A 17231-nucleotide genomic window follows, 5' to 3' on the forward strand; every position below is an offset into this window, starting at 1 on the left:
ATGTGGCCAAGCAAAGGCAGCACAAGAACATGCAAACTCAGCTTCTTCCCTGATCACCACAGAAACACCTCTCAAGATGACCACATACTTAGTATGTATTTGGCAATAGAGTTATAAATAATCCAGTACTATCAGCAACTCACTTGGGGCTTAAAATCGAGAATTCCAAAGTTTACACTAACATATGTTGAAAATTAGGTAGGTTTGAGCCAAAATTTCTCTGGCTCTGGAATATCATTTAGGAACAATGTAGTTCCCAGTAGGAAGAAAAGTGAGATTCCAGATAAATGTACCACTTTTTCTCTTATCATCATCTAGGGGAGTGAATTAAGTTGGGCATAGGAAGGAAGTGCCAGCTCTTGAGAGACAAAGCCTAATTTGTAATATATGTTGCTTTCTGTGGTACCAGTAGTCCCCATAGTCCCATATGACCACTTTCAAACCACAAAAACCACTAACAATGAACACAAGAGTTGGAAAGAAGTGACAATGATCTCTCCAAGGTAAGCTTTGGGAACAGCATCCTGTTTCAGGCAACATCACATTTAAAGATTTAATTTTCTTTAGAAGGTGTCATCTTAGATGGTGCACATAAGAAGACAGTAGAAACCCAAGACACCTTCAGAATCAAAATAACTGTTTCTAGTTTAAGGGCTGAGCAGAAGAGTCAGACCTGCAGGCTTGACTGCTGACATCAGAAAGGCTGCAATCAAGACAAACATTGGCTAAGAGGACTCCCACAGTACCCTGGCATTGCTGAAAATATTCTAATAAGACAGTTGTGTCCCTAAATCAACCACCAGCCTTCTGAAACATTGCACCCAAGGAATGGTCCTATCTGAGGAATCTCACACTGGGAGACAGAAAGGTAGGGGACCTGTCCCCAACACCTTGGCCAGGACTGCTTAGATGTACACATTCCTTGCCCTATATTTACTTTTTAATCTCACCTCAGGACCAAAGATGGACCTGGCAGAAGATGTCCACTTGGTCGCATTTTTCCTCTTCCCAATGTAGCAACATTAAATAAACCCATTTTGTTTTTTACTATTAGTTTGGCTGTTGTAATTGGCTTCTTGAGGACAGGTGACCTAATTTGGTCTCCTGAGGTACAAAGTATGACTCCAAATGTGGTAAAACTCCCATTAGCTGATAAAAATGGCAATGTGCCTATACTAAACTATGCCTGAAAGCAATATGGTTTATGGGGGAATCTTTTCTTCCTTTCTAAGGGAGATGTGAACAGATTGCTATATGGTCATCTTCCAGTGAAACCCTAGGAACTGATTCTCTAGTGTCTGACTGTTGCCTCTGAATGACAGCATTTCAAATGGGCACTCGGAAGTCTTAAGGACTACAGCAGGCCCGTAGGCCTTCCTAGGGTAAAGGCCTCTGCACCCGGCCTCCTCCAGACTTGGTTCTTCTTCCCACTCATTCTCTCTCTGTCTTATTACTACATGAATCACAGTGACAAGCCTATTGTGTCCGTGAGCTTTTCTACACAATCACACCACAGTGGTAGTCTAGTGGACCCTTAGGTAAGAGTCTCAAACCATCTCATCTAGCTGCTGTGTATACAGTCATTCTTCTCAAGGCCATTCCTCTTCTAATGGAGATTGCAGAAAGTGACTAGAAATAGTTTGTTTTTTTTTTTGTTGTTGTTGTTTTTTTTTTTTTTTTTTTTTTTGCCAGTTATCAGTTTTAAATGCTTTTGCTTATTAATATACAATAAAAGTTCAACTCAAGGTGTGTTCTTTGACTGCTTTTGAGATAGCATTTTCCATCAAACCGGAAGCTCCTTTCTTCAGCGGACTCCCGGGCACTGGCCCTTGAATCAGTTGGTCTCCACTCAACAAACACTAGAGTTACGTGTGTGGCATCACTGCTAGCATTGAGGTAAACAGTTTTAAAGGGCCACCGGTGTCAGTGCAGCATTGCTCCACGCTGCTCCCAGTACTCTCTGACACAGGAAGCCTCTCCCTGGTTACTTCAGGCACCAGCAGGCCATATAAAAGTAACATATATTTATCTCAGAGACAGCCTCCCCCTCTGGTGTCTCTCTCCCAGCAGAGAGCCAGGGCGAACTCTACCCACACTTCAACCAGTGTGACAAATTCAAAACTCCAGAAACTTGTCATCTAACAATAGCTTTATCTCAGATTGACTCAGTAAATATTACACTCCACAAAATGTCCACACCATAAACTTAGAGCCAAATGATATGATATGATTTCCTCATCTAGACAAGACAAATCATCCTATACAAATCTATCCCTTATAAAATATTTATAACAACCTATATTTATGCAGAGATGCAGAGAGGGTCATCTGCGTCTTCCCCCATCTTTCCCCCTCCCTTAGCTTCTCCTCTCTTCCCATTTCTAAACTTCACTCCTGCCTACCCTTCCTTCTCATCCAGTGACAGACCTTATGCCTGCCTACTTTTAATTTCAACCACACTTCACCTTTTCTGTCCAATCAAAAAATGATCTTTTCTCTCAAATACATAAGCTGAGCACAGCTATTACTATTTTGTAATTTATAAAGCCACATCTTCCCAGTTTCAAACACACAAGCAATTTTAACAGCCATACCATTTGAATCACACCAGGATTGTTGGTTCTGTGGATGTTTGCAGTCCAAATGAGTTCTGTGGGACAAACTCTTAGCAGTAAAAATTCTGTCAAACACCTAGCACATTTTAAATCTGTGGAAATAACCCACGAGGTTAAATAGAGAATAGTCAATAGTTTTATGTCATATGAGGAAAACAGAGCATGACCAGAGGCTAGGGAGGAGATGCAGGCCTTTAAGTGCAGCACTGGAAAGGCAGAGGCAAGTGGGTTAGCTTTAGGATATCTGAAGATACCTAGTGAGAGTTTGCGGAAAGGAAGGAAGGGAGGGAGGGATGGAGGAAGGAAGGGAGGGAGGAAGGGAGGGAGGGAGAGAGGAAGGAAGGAAGATGAAAACAGGAGAAAGAGATAAGGAGGGAGGGAGAGAGAGAGAGAGGAAAGTTAGTTAGGAAAAAAGCAATATAGTTTACATGCCTTCATTAATCACTTTCCTCTTGTATCTATAGCTGGTTTCTTATTGATTTGCAAATATTTCTCATATATGAGTGTTAGAAACTCCTGTGTTATACATAAACTCCCTAACACTTTATCATTTAATTTAGTTTAATATTTTTAAAGTTAATATTTTTATGCATTTATGTTCTTCTGCTTTTTCTTTACATTCTCTCTATCTGCGTCCCTCTTTCTTTCTCTCTCTCTCTCTCTCTCTCTCTCTCTCTCTCTCTCTCTCTCTCTCTCTCTCTCTCTCTGTTTCATCCTGGAAATAAATTACTCATTCACATATCAAATGTTATTTTTTTATTCCAGCCAAAATTAAACCTGTGGTCTTTGTGTTTGACCCTAACTCTCTCATTACTTACTCCAATGGCCTTTTTAGTTGGTGGCCTTGGAACACTGTCAGCACAAACTGAACATTTCATGCAGTGTCAGTGCCTGATTTTCCAAGAAAATTGAATAAAGATGCAGCTATGCAGGTGAGAAGACAGGGGACCCTTTTGAGAACAGGTTAATAAGCTGACACTGTCCTAGAAAGAAGCAGGTGACACTTAATGCCATATATCACAGAACTAAACACAGGGCAGTGACCTCACTCACCAACAGGTTTGATTCCTGGAGGAGCAGCAGGAAAGCCTCCACACCACACCCTTCCTACTCCCCACCATGCACCTCTAAGGGGCAACTTCAAGCCACCTTCAGTTAGGTTGTGCTATGGGCCGTGTGCACTGGAGAGTAATGTTAACCCTGCAATCCCTTTCCATCCTCAGTTAGATCCACCCCCAAGGAATACCTGCCTATTTTCATGCCTAAGGCACTCATACCTGCTGGAAAGGACAGTACTAACTAACACCAAGCTAAGCTGTCAGGGAGACTGGAGACATCCTGTGAAGAGCTTGAGTTTGAGGAACAGTTGCTGGTTCCTGAAGAGGATGTAGGTACCATCTCAGTAAGCATGGTTCTTATTTGTAAAGATCCTGTATTTCAGGCCATGCTTCCTGCCATGGAGGCCCCTGCTTTGGCTCACTTAGGACACCCAGCACAGCGTTTGCCATCTATGTCCACACTGCAGACATGTCTCTCCAATGTTAAATCTAGTGTAGTAGACAAGGAGACATATGGGAGTTCAAATATTCATAATACACAGATAATCCTAAATTATACCAAATAGAGCAGAGTCTTAAAATGTTAGACATGGCCAAGAAACTTAAGAGAGAGCCCAGTTCGGGCTAATGTCAGGTGATCTTTTGTTTCACTCCAACCACAAGCTTTCCACAACTGTATAACTATACAGTGAATACTGCTTGTATTGCAGTTAACTAATGGTAGAAGGCAGCGATTTAAACAAACTTTTATAAAACATCAAGTAAAACAAACTTCCTAAAACTAATTTTTTTAAATTATTAGTTGTAATTTTAGCTGTTTGTGTATGTATAGTGTGTCTTGCATGAATCTATGTGCACCATGTGTGTGAAATGTCCATAGAGGCCAGGAAGAGGCTGTCGGATGGTCTGGCCTAGACTAATATGTGTGAGATACCAGATATGGGTGCTTGGAACTGCATCTAGGTTCTCAGTAAGGAGCATCTGAACTGCTGAGCCAGATCTCCAGGAGAATGTGAACAACAGGACATTCCAGGTCCTTTTCTGGCAGCGGACAAAGCTCTTTAACCTCTAAGTATCAAGCAGCCATCGTGGCTAGACCTGGGAGTACGTGAGGTAGGAGTGAGGAGAACAGAGGAGCAAGAGTGAACTTGGAAAGCAATTCGTGAAGGAAGGTGGCTTTCCTGGGAGACATGTCTGAGAAGGTTCTCCCTGTGGAATCTGCAAATACAGCGATAAGAAATGTGGAGAGCCGTTTTGGCACCCCTGAACAGTTGATGGCAGAGTATTATTGGGGACATTTTGGGGCTAGCCAAGGCAGGAATCTGGCCTCTGTGGCCCTAGGGCAGGTTTTAAGAATAAGACTTTAAGGAAGTACATTTATATCTCTAGTATGGGGCAGGGCCTTTCAGAATGCAGCATAGGGAAGTACATTCCTATTTGATGCTCCAGGCTGTATCCTTGGTAATGCAGGGTGGATTTTGGAATGTCGGCACAGCAGAATCCATTCTTGTCTCGGACCTTTTCACCTGACCTCCAAGATTGTTAACTCATTTGATCCCTGTCTCTGAACAGTTGTTACCATTTTTGCACGTAATTAAAATGGCTTAAAAGAGGACAAATAAAGGCTTCGCTTTAGCCACTAGGTTTAAACCTCAGTGCTGGCCGAAGTCATATTGCAGCTTTAACTAACTTGTCTTTTCTTTCAATCCTCGAGAGTCCAAGCTGGTCTCGGACAGGGAGAAAGGACTGAGAGAAGACAACTGAATAAGCAACTTCTAAGACCCTGAGCAGGTGGAGACCTCAACACATTCCTTCACTGACAGGACCTACACTACACACGTTCTCAGTCAGGACTGTGCTCCACAGTGCCTACACTACACACGTTCTCAGTCAGGACTGTGCTCCACAGCGCCTACACTACATACATTCTGGGGGTCAGGATTGTGCTTGACAGTTTTATTGCCCCAAGATGCCAACGGGAGCAGAATTGAAGTTTTCTTTTTGTTTTGTTTTGTTTGTTTGTTTGTTTGTTTTTTCTTTTTCTGAACTTCTTTTCCTGAGACTGGTGCTGCATAGCTCCAGCCATCAAGGCTGTCCTTGACAGTGCTGCTTATACTTACTACCTTACCAATAGCAGGAACAAAATATTACAAATTCAAAACAGGAGAGATGAAAATTGCTAGCAGGCATATGGCAGTAAATGTCCCTGCAATAATTGATGTAAAGTCACTGACATTTCAGGACATGCAGCTGTCTGTCTATGTCTTTCATCTTTCTGAAGCAAAGCCTTAAGAAGCAATGTCACCAACGTTAAAGACTACGGTATGAACTGAATTGATCCTGTCTTTTTAAATATGTTCAAGAAGAAGAAGAAAAAACTTGTTTCAGGCCTTCTTGTTGTTGAAGAAAGCACTTACCTTACACAAAGCCATTGGTGCGGACTGCCCATACATGTAACTATGCCCAGCTATCTATCACTGCAATCATTAAAGAAGTTGGTGATGTCACATGACTTAAAGTGCATGCTTACCTCTTGCAAATGAGACTCCTTTTTCTTAGCTGACAAATTCAAATGTTTATCCAGAATAGAATAGTATTTTTCACTTTCTTTGTCAAACTTCTTCTTTCCATCCTAGGGAACAGCAATTTGAACAAAAAAGATTCAAATCAAAGCGTCAAAGGGGCCTTCATCTTCTCCATCCTCACCAAGGGGCAAACTTATGAGGGCAAAACGTTGATTTAATATAGAATGCTGTCTAAAACATATCTGCAGTGTGACCAAGATGGGAATGTCTGATTTTTTTTTAAAGATTGTTTTTGTAATTCAGATCAGTTAAAACAGAACAAATTTTAAAAGTCACCCACATTACTCTTTAGGAAATCATTTTATTTCACCAGGAAAAGGTGTCTTGTCCTGTCTCTCCTTATCCCTCTTCTTCCCCCTTCCTTTTCCCATTTTCCCATAGCTTTTCTTTCTTTCTTTCTCTTTAATTTCATCCTTTCCTTCATTCTCAGCTGTATTTCAGCCTGAAACCAGTCTAGCCTAAAGCAAGTTTCAGCAATTACCCATTGCTGCACACAGTGCAGTCAACTGACTTCCACTATACAAGGAAGACAATCCTCCCTCCAGACAATTCTATACAGAGTTTCCTCCGTGCAGTATAGACGATGGATGGGCAGCAACAAGAGTGACACAGCCAAGTTATGGACTTTCAAATGATTTGTTTTTACAGAGAAAAAAGATGTTTAGATTTTGGTAGTTTTAAAGATTAGTGGTATCTATATCACATTCCCTGGATGGAATTTTAATAGCTGGCATATTTTTACTCCTAAACGTTTTTCTTTTCTTCTTGGTAGTCATGGAACCTGGAAACAGACTGACCCTTCATGAAGACAGTGAAAAATGTTGCTTCCTTGGAAGTGTAGAGAAACAGTGATGGGAGTAGCCACATCTGGGCTCATGGTCACCCACCCCATTGTGTGCACCAGGGAATACTGCTCCGTTTGTAAGGTAGTGTAAAACAATTCCATGCATAAACCACCTTAGCCATGTCAATGTTTTCAGCTTGCAGCCGTGACCAGGTGATGCTTTTCAAGAGCCAACACTTCACTGTTGGTTTAAATGCCTATCTCTGGTTTCCTTCATTCAGAGTGTACTGGTTTTGTGAACCAGTTTTGTGTCAACTTGACACAAGTTGGAGTCTTCAGAGAGAAGAAGCCTTAGTTGAGGAAGTGTCTATGTGAGATCCAGATATAGGTCATTTTCTCAACTAGTGGTCAATGGGGGAGGACCCACCCTACTGTGGGTGGTGCCATCTATGGGCTGATAGTCCTGGGTTCTATAAGAAAGCAGGCTGAACAGTCATGGAAAGCAAGCCAGTATGCAGCACCTCATCATAGCCTCTGCAGCAGCTTCTGCCTTAAGGTTCTTGCCCTGCTTGAGTTCCTGTCCTGACTTCTTCCAGTGATGGACCGTAATGTGGAAGTGTAAGCCAAATAAATCATTTCCTTCCCAACTTGCCTTTTGTTCATGGTTTTTCTTCACAGTAATGGAAACCCTGACTAAGACACAGAAAGGCAAGTTGGGAAGCAAAGTTTCTCTCAAGGAAAGGCTAGTGTGCACCAGGCTTTGCTCCGGCATGTGCTGGGGAAGCAGGTGCTGCTTGAGTGGGAATGACTCGGGACCTGTTTCCAAGTGAATGATTTACAAATGACCAGGTAGGCTCAGTTTGATGGGGTAGTAAATACTCCCCAGATGATTGGACACATGAGCTGAGCTTTAGGACACTTTGAAGTCCTGAGATACATACTGAGTGTCTGTACAGTGAAGGATTACATCTGTGAAGGAGGGAGGGGAAAGGTGGTGATGAAGGAGAGAAGAACCTGTCTTTAAAAAAAAAAAAACAAAACAACAACAAACAACATCACCTCTACAGATATTTGGTACCTCAAGAGAACATATAGCCTTGCCATAAGAAACACAGTGAAAATACTAGCATTTCCACTGAAAAAGAATGAAGAACCCACAAGACAGTATGTGGAAAAGACCCAAGCCCTCCAAAGACCAGACAAGCCCAAGTTTTGGGATGTAAAGAGGTTGCAGTCTCTTTGATCAGTCTTTCTCAGCCATGTGCCCTCAGATTTGGCTCCAGAATAAAATGCCTTTCGATATCCTCTATTAGGGAGAGTTCTGCTTTCTAGCTGGCATGAGGGAACGGCAGATGTTTAATGTGCAAATGAAATTTCATCTGTACTGGTGGGCACCTCAGCTGTGCACAGATAGTCTAACTGCTCAATCAGCTGGTACACGAGAGCCAGGGCATCATTCTCCAAACAATCCATAACTATTTAACTTGGCTACAGAGACATCTACTATCTGTGTGGGAACAGCTGCACAGGGACAGCCAGCTGACAAAGGCGCTGGTCCCATGCTGGGCATTGAAGAGGAAGGAATTAGGCTCAGGAGGAGCATGCAGCTGTTGGAAGGACACTTGCATCTCTGTTTTCCCTTAGCGTTTGGCGACATTTTTGGAAATGTTAATTTGATGCCAATACATAGGCACATCTGGCAACACAGAAGGCAATTCTAGAGGGAGGTTTTGAATTCTTATTCAAACCTTGGCCCAAGAGCTGAGACAAAAGATTGAAACACCTAAAGAAGGTTATAATGTACAGATTGAGTTCTAGAAAACCGAAAGTAGTAATTCACATCACCCTACAGCTCTAATGCAGCTCTCTTGTGAGCCAGGTCTTGCATGAGGACTTGATAGCATATCTCCAGAAACTAACTTTAAAAAAAAAAATTTAAGTCAAATAATTTATTAGCACATAGAACCTTTCAGAAAAAAAAAAATTGCCTTGTGGTCTTTTGGGAAGCAGAAAGGCGCACATCTTCAGTGTGCACGGCTGAATCCCAGCCCAGGTGTGTGGAATGCGGTACTAGGACAGTGGGCGGGGCAGCCCTGTAGTCATTTTCAACCCTGAAGCTCACGTCCTTCCACTGTTATCCCCTCAATAAACTCCAGCAGGTGCTGGGCTCCTGGCTGTCTAGATGTACCCTCTACCCACAGGAGCTGTGACCAAGGAACCTCTGGCTCCCACTTCCCTGGTCCACAGTGGAGGAAGGGCAGGCCAGGCAGGCAGGAGGCACAGTCTTTATTGGGTTCACACCAGGAGTCCATTGTTCTTGAGGACCTCTGTGAATTTGCAGATTTTCTTCTCCACATTATTTTCTGGCTGTTTCCTGTAGCCTCAAGAGCTGCTTCTTCCCTTTTTCCTCCAGAGTGGCGGTCACTGCCTGGTACTTCCACCCGACCTCGTGAGCCAGACGACCCAGGTAAGCAAACTTTCTGGTGGCTTCAGCTGCACAACCTTGAGGGCCACAGGGACCACCATCCGCTTTTTCTTGTCATAGGGTGGAGGAATCCCACCCGACACCTTGAGGCATTCCAGGGCAGCCTGGTCTCCCTTGATATTGTGGGGCAGCCTGCCTCGCACAGTGAGCCAAAAAATGCTGCTCGGAGCTCTGAAGTGGTAGGGGCCTCTGGAGGGGTTGGTGTTCATCTGCTTTCGGGAAAAGGGCCAGATACTTTAACTTGTTTCTGTAGAAATTTCCAGAAATGTTGATGCCCTCACAGTGTACAACCACCACCTTTCCACACAGCAGTACCTGCTTGGCCACAGTGGCTGCCAGGCAGCCCAGAAGATGGCCTCTACCATCCAGTATTAGAACCTGCCCCTCTGCCATCTTCTGCAGCTGCCTAGGAAAGAAGAAATGAATTCTTGTGTCTTGCGCAACTAGTTGTGATGAACCAAGAATTTTTTTTTTCTGAAGCCAGTGTCACAGAGGGAGAAAAAAAATTAATCCATGAATATTCATATGCATTTGATCATGTGATCACTATCTTTTTAGTGTTACAAAAAAGATTAAAAAATAAAAACCTACCTATCATCGTGACCCTTTCCTGAAGGCCACTTTTGTATTAGGCCACTATTTCAAAGAAAGACAATGAAAATAATGACTCGATGGACAGAGAAGTAGCAGTTGAAAGGGCATCAATAAGATGCTCCAGACATACATGAAGCACTATACAAGCTGCACTGTGTTTAGTGCCTTGATTGGGACAGATATGTGTGCATGGAAACCCACAAAATATGGACACAGAGATCAAGGTCATATGTATATTCTATATAATATAGTCCAAAATATCGGTTCAGTCCTGCGTCCACACAACAGCTAAGAGTGGCAGCCATTAGCACAGCTGGTAATCTGTTTCCTTCTCAAGGCACAGTGCTTAGATTCTGAATAGATCTGTGATGGCTGAGTCATGGTGGCTGGACTACACCTTCACATTACACAGTGAACACAGTGCTAGGGGAGACATAGCAACTCAAACTCCAAGTGTCAACGTCATTATCAGAGTGATTAGTTATTTCAAAAATAGATCTAATAGTTATAAAATTTTAGGCATGACATATATGTGGAAAGATTAAAACACACTACTATTAAAACAAAGCAAACTCAAAGCCTTCTGCTGGCTACAAAAGGATAATTTGAAGAACAGTATGTAATAGAATGGGCCTCATAAACTCATATGTTAAATACTTAGTACCCAGCTGACTGTTTGGGAAGGATTAGGAAGTGTGGGCTTGTTGGAGGAGGAGAGTCAATGTAGGAAATCTTTGAGGTTTCAAAAGACTTAGGACATTCCCAATGCTTCTCCCCCCCCCTCTCCCTCCCTCCCCACCCCCAACTTATAGAACAAGATGTGAGCTCTCATCTGTGGTGTGGCCATACTTTCCACCATGATGGCCATGGACTCACACTCTGAAACTGTTAACCTCAATTAAAATCTCATCAATCCATTGCCCACCAACTTGCCCATCTCAGATTCCCAACAGACAGACATTCCTAATTGCTTCTTCCAGAGCAGTTGCAACATTTTTATTCCCCATATGCCCCTTTCCTGTGAGTAAATGATACTCAACATAACAAAACAACCTAATACTTGGACATCCAAGGGTCCTGTACACCAGACAGAAGGATGCAAGCATATACATAGACAATACAGCCATCAATGAAGTCTCAACACAGAACAGAAAACCCAAAGTGTGATATGGATGTAAAGAGATTCTCAAGATCATTAACAGAGAAAACCAAACAAATCCCTAAGATGTTCATATTAGAGTTATTGGATGCTGCCAAACATTAGGGAATTGAATGACATTGGCTGTCAAGATTGCTCAGCGAATAAAGATGCTTGCTACCCAGATGAGGACCCAGTGTTGATTCCTAGGACCCACATGGTGCAAGAGGAGAACTGATGCTCACCATTTGTCCTGATAGTCTACATATTTGCAGCATGCGTGCATCATACAATACACAGAGTAAGCAAGTGAATCAATAAATTTGAAGAAATGTGAACGCTAACAAACAGGACTCTGGTCTCCTTCTGAGACTGAATGTGCACATTCTGTTTTAGAAGGAAGGGTTACCATAACCATCCCAGACAGACCTGCCCCCAGAGACAAGTTCTGAGTGATTTTCTAAGGACAAGGTGACATCTTGTTCATGAGTACTTTTTTTTTTTTAAATAACTCATTAGTTTGAGCCTTTCCCCCCCTCTGTGCTTGTTTCTACCTGGTGTTTGCATGGCTTTTCCAGACCTAAGCTCCAATACCCAAACTTACGTGGCAAGCCCTATACGCAGTGCACTCTCTCCTCACCTAACTTTGGCCTCTTTACCATGTTATCTTATATCTGGTACCTATACTCTGAGGTAATGATGACTAGGAAAATGAAGACAAAACAAATCTTCCTTAAAGTTGGGAGGAAAATAATTTGCCTTCCCTAAAAGATAAGCACACCAAACTCTCACTTTTTGAGCTGATACTATCAAAGTCACAAGACTAAGGCCAGGTATCAGCAAAAGCACTGTGGGTAATCAACAGAGTGGCTATGTGGTCCCCAATCCAGGACTATCACACACACACACACACACACACACACACACACACACACACACACACACACACACTGCAGCAAGTAAACCACAGAACCTTTTCTTTCTTCCAGAAGAATGTGAGGTGAAGGCAGGTCAGAGGAAGAATTCGAGAGGGCACAAAGGGAGGGGAAAGAAGAGGAACAAAAGGAGAGAGGGGGGAACAGGATGCAGGGCAGGAGAGGCCAGGGAACAAGGAGTTCTGAAATTTTAGGCCTTTTGGTACAAGAGGGCTGCAGAGCCAGAAGGAGGATCCATCTCTCATCTCTACGTGGTGTGTGTGGGGCAAGCATCAGGAGGGCTACAATGTGAATGGGGTACAAGCATCAAGAAGGGTACATGTTTGATGGGCTCTGACACATTATGAATAAAATTAGGGTTGTGTAACTCTATTCCAGACAGGACATTTGGAAAATAACTGGGGGACTGAGTTCTGAGATGTCCTAATTAAAGTTACCCAAACTTTTTTTTCCATGCTAAGCATTAAAATTTCCCTTTGCTTTTCAGACCAGTAAAATAGATAAACCTGATGCAATAAAATACTGTGACGAAAGTTAAATAGTGTGCTTGAGACAGGAACTGTTTGTGATTGGAATGTAGGAAGGTTCTCCTCTCTTCCCCAAGGATAAACAATAGCGGGTAGAAGTTAACTTTTACATTGTGTTCATTCTAATGTTGTTTTTCATAAAATCTCTTAGAAACAGTGGTTGAGGAGAAAGTTTCTTCTAAAGCTTTGTGTGTGTGTCTGCATGTGTGCTTGTGTGTGTGTGTGTGTATATATGTATGTGCATGCACATGTTCATGAGTATGCCTGCAGGTTCACATGTGTATGCATGTATACATGTGGTGTATATGTTCATGTATATATGCTTGTATGTGATGTGGTGTGCATGTGTGTGCGCATGTGTGTTCGAAAGAGAGAGAGAAAGATAAGGAAGGCGGGGAGGAGAGAGAGTTTTGTGTGAGACTGATGTAGTCCTAAAGCAACAAAATGGAAGGGAAATGGATGTGAAAGCAGACAGGAAAACCAGCAAAAGGGTCCATGGTCAAAGTAGCCACTGCAGTAAGAGGATGTAGCCAGGTGCTCAGACAATACAACATATCACATTCACTCCTTAGGAAGCCACTGGATCTTGGTGAGCAGCAAGAGAGGGCACTCAAAAGTGTAATTCCTTCTTATTAGTCAAAATTTGTCTTGAGTGTCAGGAAGCCTACTGCAGTTAAGATGGTCACAATACCCATTCTGTAGTCACGGAGAACCCAGAGCAGTAGTGTGGTGCCCTGTCAGGATCTAGTTCAGAAGGTCAAAATGCCCTCCTGAAGCCTTGGAGAACACAGGGCAACAGCAGGCTGGCCAGTTAGGAGTGTAAAGCACAAGAGGTTCCAGGGAATGGTAAGCCTCTCACCCAAAGTTCAAAAAAGGGACATGTGGAGGGGACAAGAGGAGAGATACAGGGAGCGCGACCTAAGGGATAAATTGGGCTCAGCACCAAACATATAAGATCTTTTCTGTATATTATCTTTATGACTTTGAGATAAGAAGAAGGACGCCCTTCAGGTGACCTGCAAGCTAGTTTTCAACCTTCCCTGGAGTCATTCTGTGTACTTTACTGTGACAGAACACTTAGGAATATTTATGAGTAGGAAACAGTATATTACCAGGATTCTCGCTTAAAAAGTAGGACTTTGAGGTGCCTGAAAATGAATATGTTCAACAGGGTGGTGCAGCCCCCACTAAATCATTACACCAAAAAGAGTGGACTGCTTAGTTTTAATATTTCAAGGAGAGAGTTAGATTCCAAGGACAAAGCCCGATTCCCATTCCAGAAATTTTACATTAGCTGGTGAGGACGGCACAAGGCTGAAGGCAGGAAAGGAGATACTGTCCACCCAAAGTGAAAGCAGCACTACAAAGCCCCAGAACAATGCCCACCCGGTTCATGATTTTACAGAAAGTACCAAAGAAATAGAAGGTAGGCAGTGGTTTGTGGTTTAGTGCACAGACAAGCGCAGAGAGGTCACCGTTTCTCAGTACATCTTTAGCTGACATATCTCTGATCATGTTTGGGACTTCATACACCTTAGTGGTAAAGTAAACAGCAAGGGAGGCAGAATGCACATTTCCTTCAATTGCGCATGCCAGGTAACATCAATAGGAGGGACATTGTTACTTGAGTACTTTAGCAGGTATAATTAGCAAGCATGACTCTAAAAGGATTAACTTTATGGATTAAAAAAGTGAAAATTATGTATTAGGTTTATAATTCTTTTTTTTTCCCCAACTGTTAACACACCAGTCAATACAAATTAACCTGTAGGCTTGGCAATTTTTACAGATTTAAATTAATTGTCAGATGATTTTTTATTTCCATAAGAAATGAACCTATTAAAAGGACAGACAATTTTATATTAAAATATTGCTTGAGACTTCTCCTGTTAATCACAGCGAATATGGTGATAGCTTGTCATTTTTGTCAATTACTTACAGTTTTCAGGGATTTTTTTTCTCTCACTTTAAGTTTTACTGAGAGCCATTTAGTCATTTGGTGCAGCTACAAAAAAAGAAATCTGGCAATACAGCTTAATGAGTAAAGATTCTGGCAGCCAAAGTTTTATGATGTGAGTTTGATCCTAGAACCCACATGGAAGAAAGAGGAAACTCTCACAAGTTGTCTGACATCTAAATGCATGACATGATGTATTATCTCAAGTAATAATAATAATAATTAATAATAATAGTAATAATAAAACTTTTTAGTGAGAATTTCCCCCAATTTAATCTATCCTGAATATTAACAGCCCTTGATAATTAAAAAGTTCATTTTATTTTTTTATAAAATCACATTATTGTAATGACCTTACAAATAAAAACATCACAAAACCCAAAGTTTGTTTTAAAGTAGAGGGTAAGAACACGTTTTATCTATCATACCAATTCTGAAGATATCTCTCTGCATCATGAAGTCTTAACTTTATTGCCAGACTAGGAACATCGGAATAAAACCAAAGTGTATAAAACAGGGATAAAATTTAAAACACTAAGACTCAAGGTTCCTAATTCAATCTCCCAAAGACACATACAATTGCACACACATATCACATACATGAGCACATATTCTCAGTCATAGTCACACACGTGTACCCATACACATAAGAACTCATGCATACACCACCTGCATGTACATATGCACATAAACATGTGCCCACACTCCTACGTATATCTGTAAAGTGTAGCACTGGCTAGGGACTCCCATTTCTTATAGATTTCTTAGCTCCCAATGGAATTATTACACACATATTCCTACCATTCTGAAGAACATATGATGGGCTCTGGAGCAAAAACCAGGGTAAAGGAAACAACTTACAAATTTGTTTAGCTCCACACAAAACTGAGCTGTCATATGTTGACCACATGTTCTTCATCTCCACAAAGGAAAACAGAAGGGAAATGACCAAATGAGAGATATTTATGTTAGTCATCAGGAAGGGTTGTTAAACCACTTTAGCACACCAGATTACGCTGGACAAGAGCTAATTAACAGAAGCAGTCGGGGAATCTTCTTCCTGCTAGTCATGCTGCGTATGGGAGCCTAATCTCTTTTTAAGGAGCAGGCAGCATTTAACAGCTAATGTATTCGTGGATCACTATAATTGATGAGAAACCTGACATTTCTCTTTAAGATTTGTCTAAAACTGTGTATGGAGTTTTCATTGTGAAAGCAATGTTCTTCTTCACTTAATTCTAAACAGACATTACACAAAATCAGTTCAAGTTGTATTTGCAAGGATGGCTTCCTCTTGATAATATTGTGTAAATAAAAACCTAAAACATTAAATTTTATGGCGAGCCTTGTAGATGAGGGGCCAATGCCCCTTTTAGAATGTGTGAGTTCAACAGAACGGATTTATGTGGACACAGAATTCCACAGTGACCATTCATATCAAGAGTTATCAAAGAACCCTGGCTTTCAGGACCACAGGCTTCTCTCTAGATGCAGGTCCCAGCCCCCAACCCACTTCCCATTCCTTGATGGTGCGAGCTGCAGAATGCAGTGCATGAGTGTGTGAGGGCTGGGGTTTACCTCTCAGATAGGCAGATGATCACAATGTGTGGGTCATCTCAAGAAGTGACACAAAGGGGGCTAATTACCCCCTCCAAGCAAAATAAACCAAAGGCTTGATTTACTCACATCTTGAATATGATGACTAAGCACCCTAAGTATATCAGCAAGAAGGAGACACGTTCCATGTGCCTGATCATATAATGTAGGACAAGGAGATGAGAACAATAGAATACAATGAGTACAATAGAATACATGAGAACAAAATGACACAAGTAACATATCAGCTAGGCACCAGGAAATCATGGCAACCACAGAGAGCAACTGAGATATCTGGACTGACAAGTTATAGCCATTCTAAACATCCAGAAATTTCTGATATCCTACACCATGCACCATGTTTACTCCATTAGAAACTCTTACTAGGGTGTGGGGGTGGAGATGAAGGATGCTTAGATCACATCTATTTTAGGTATGATTTCTCTGAAAGTAAGATGGAATGACATGAGAGAGGAGCCATAGGTAAGAAGTAACTGCACTGAATGAAAGCAATAAAATGGGGACGAAGGGACCACTGCAGGAAATCATTGAATCAATGATGGTCATACAAGAGGAAGAATTGGTACAAAAGGATTGTGAAGGTTTCTAGTTTAAAAAAAAAAAAAAAAAGACAGACCCTACAGGTAGTTTGTCTGTGGAGAGGAGACTGTACACCCTGTATCAAGTTGCTGGCATGTTCCACGCTATGAGAGTGGGGTTATGGGACTGTAAAAGCAGTAAGGTCTTGGAATTATAAACTATGGGAGTTAAGAGTCAGGGCCCAGACAATCACCAGAGTGCTGAATGACCACTAGATGAACCACTAGAACAAGGGACCACAGGTGACCAGGACACCTCAGGACTACTCCATCATTTTCCCAGACAAGAATTATTTACCATCACTCGACACCTACACTTTGAAAGGAAAAGTACTGGGGCTGGGGATTCAGTCCAGTG

The 17231-nt window shown here is 41.9% G+C and overlaps 1 protein-coding gene and 1 pseudogene across 3 annotated transcripts in view; both read right to left on the reverse strand.

Annotated features, from left to right (window-relative positions):
* ARHGAP42 (Rho GTPase activating protein 42) overlaps nucleotides 1–17231 on the reverse strand; it is a gene marked incomplete at both ends in the record, with an annotated part of 233837 nt that overhangs the window by 47733 nt on the left and 168873 nt on the right. Inside the window, one exon of one of the 2 annotated variants that reach the window (XM_080930427.1) lies at nucleotides 6204–6305. The exons of the other annotated variant lie outside the window; for it this stretch is intronic. Coding sequence (XP_080786553.1) covers nucleotides 6204–6305 — 102 coding nt within the window. The remainder of the gene's footprint in view (nucleotides 1–6203; nucleotides 6306–17231) is intronic. 2 annotated transcript variants of the gene reach the window in all.
* LOC308431257 (large ribosomal subunit protein uL13-like) lies at nucleotides 9338–9920 on the reverse strand (annotated as a pseudogene). Its single transcript has one exon. The product of its transcript is annotated as a large ribosomal subunit protein uL13-like (transcript).

Source organism: Micromys minutus (assembly GCF_963924665.1).
Source record: "Micromys minutus genome assembly, chromosome: 16".
Lineage (NCBI taxonomy): Eukaryota > Metazoa > Chordata > Mammalia > Rodentia > Muridae > Micromys > Micromys minutus.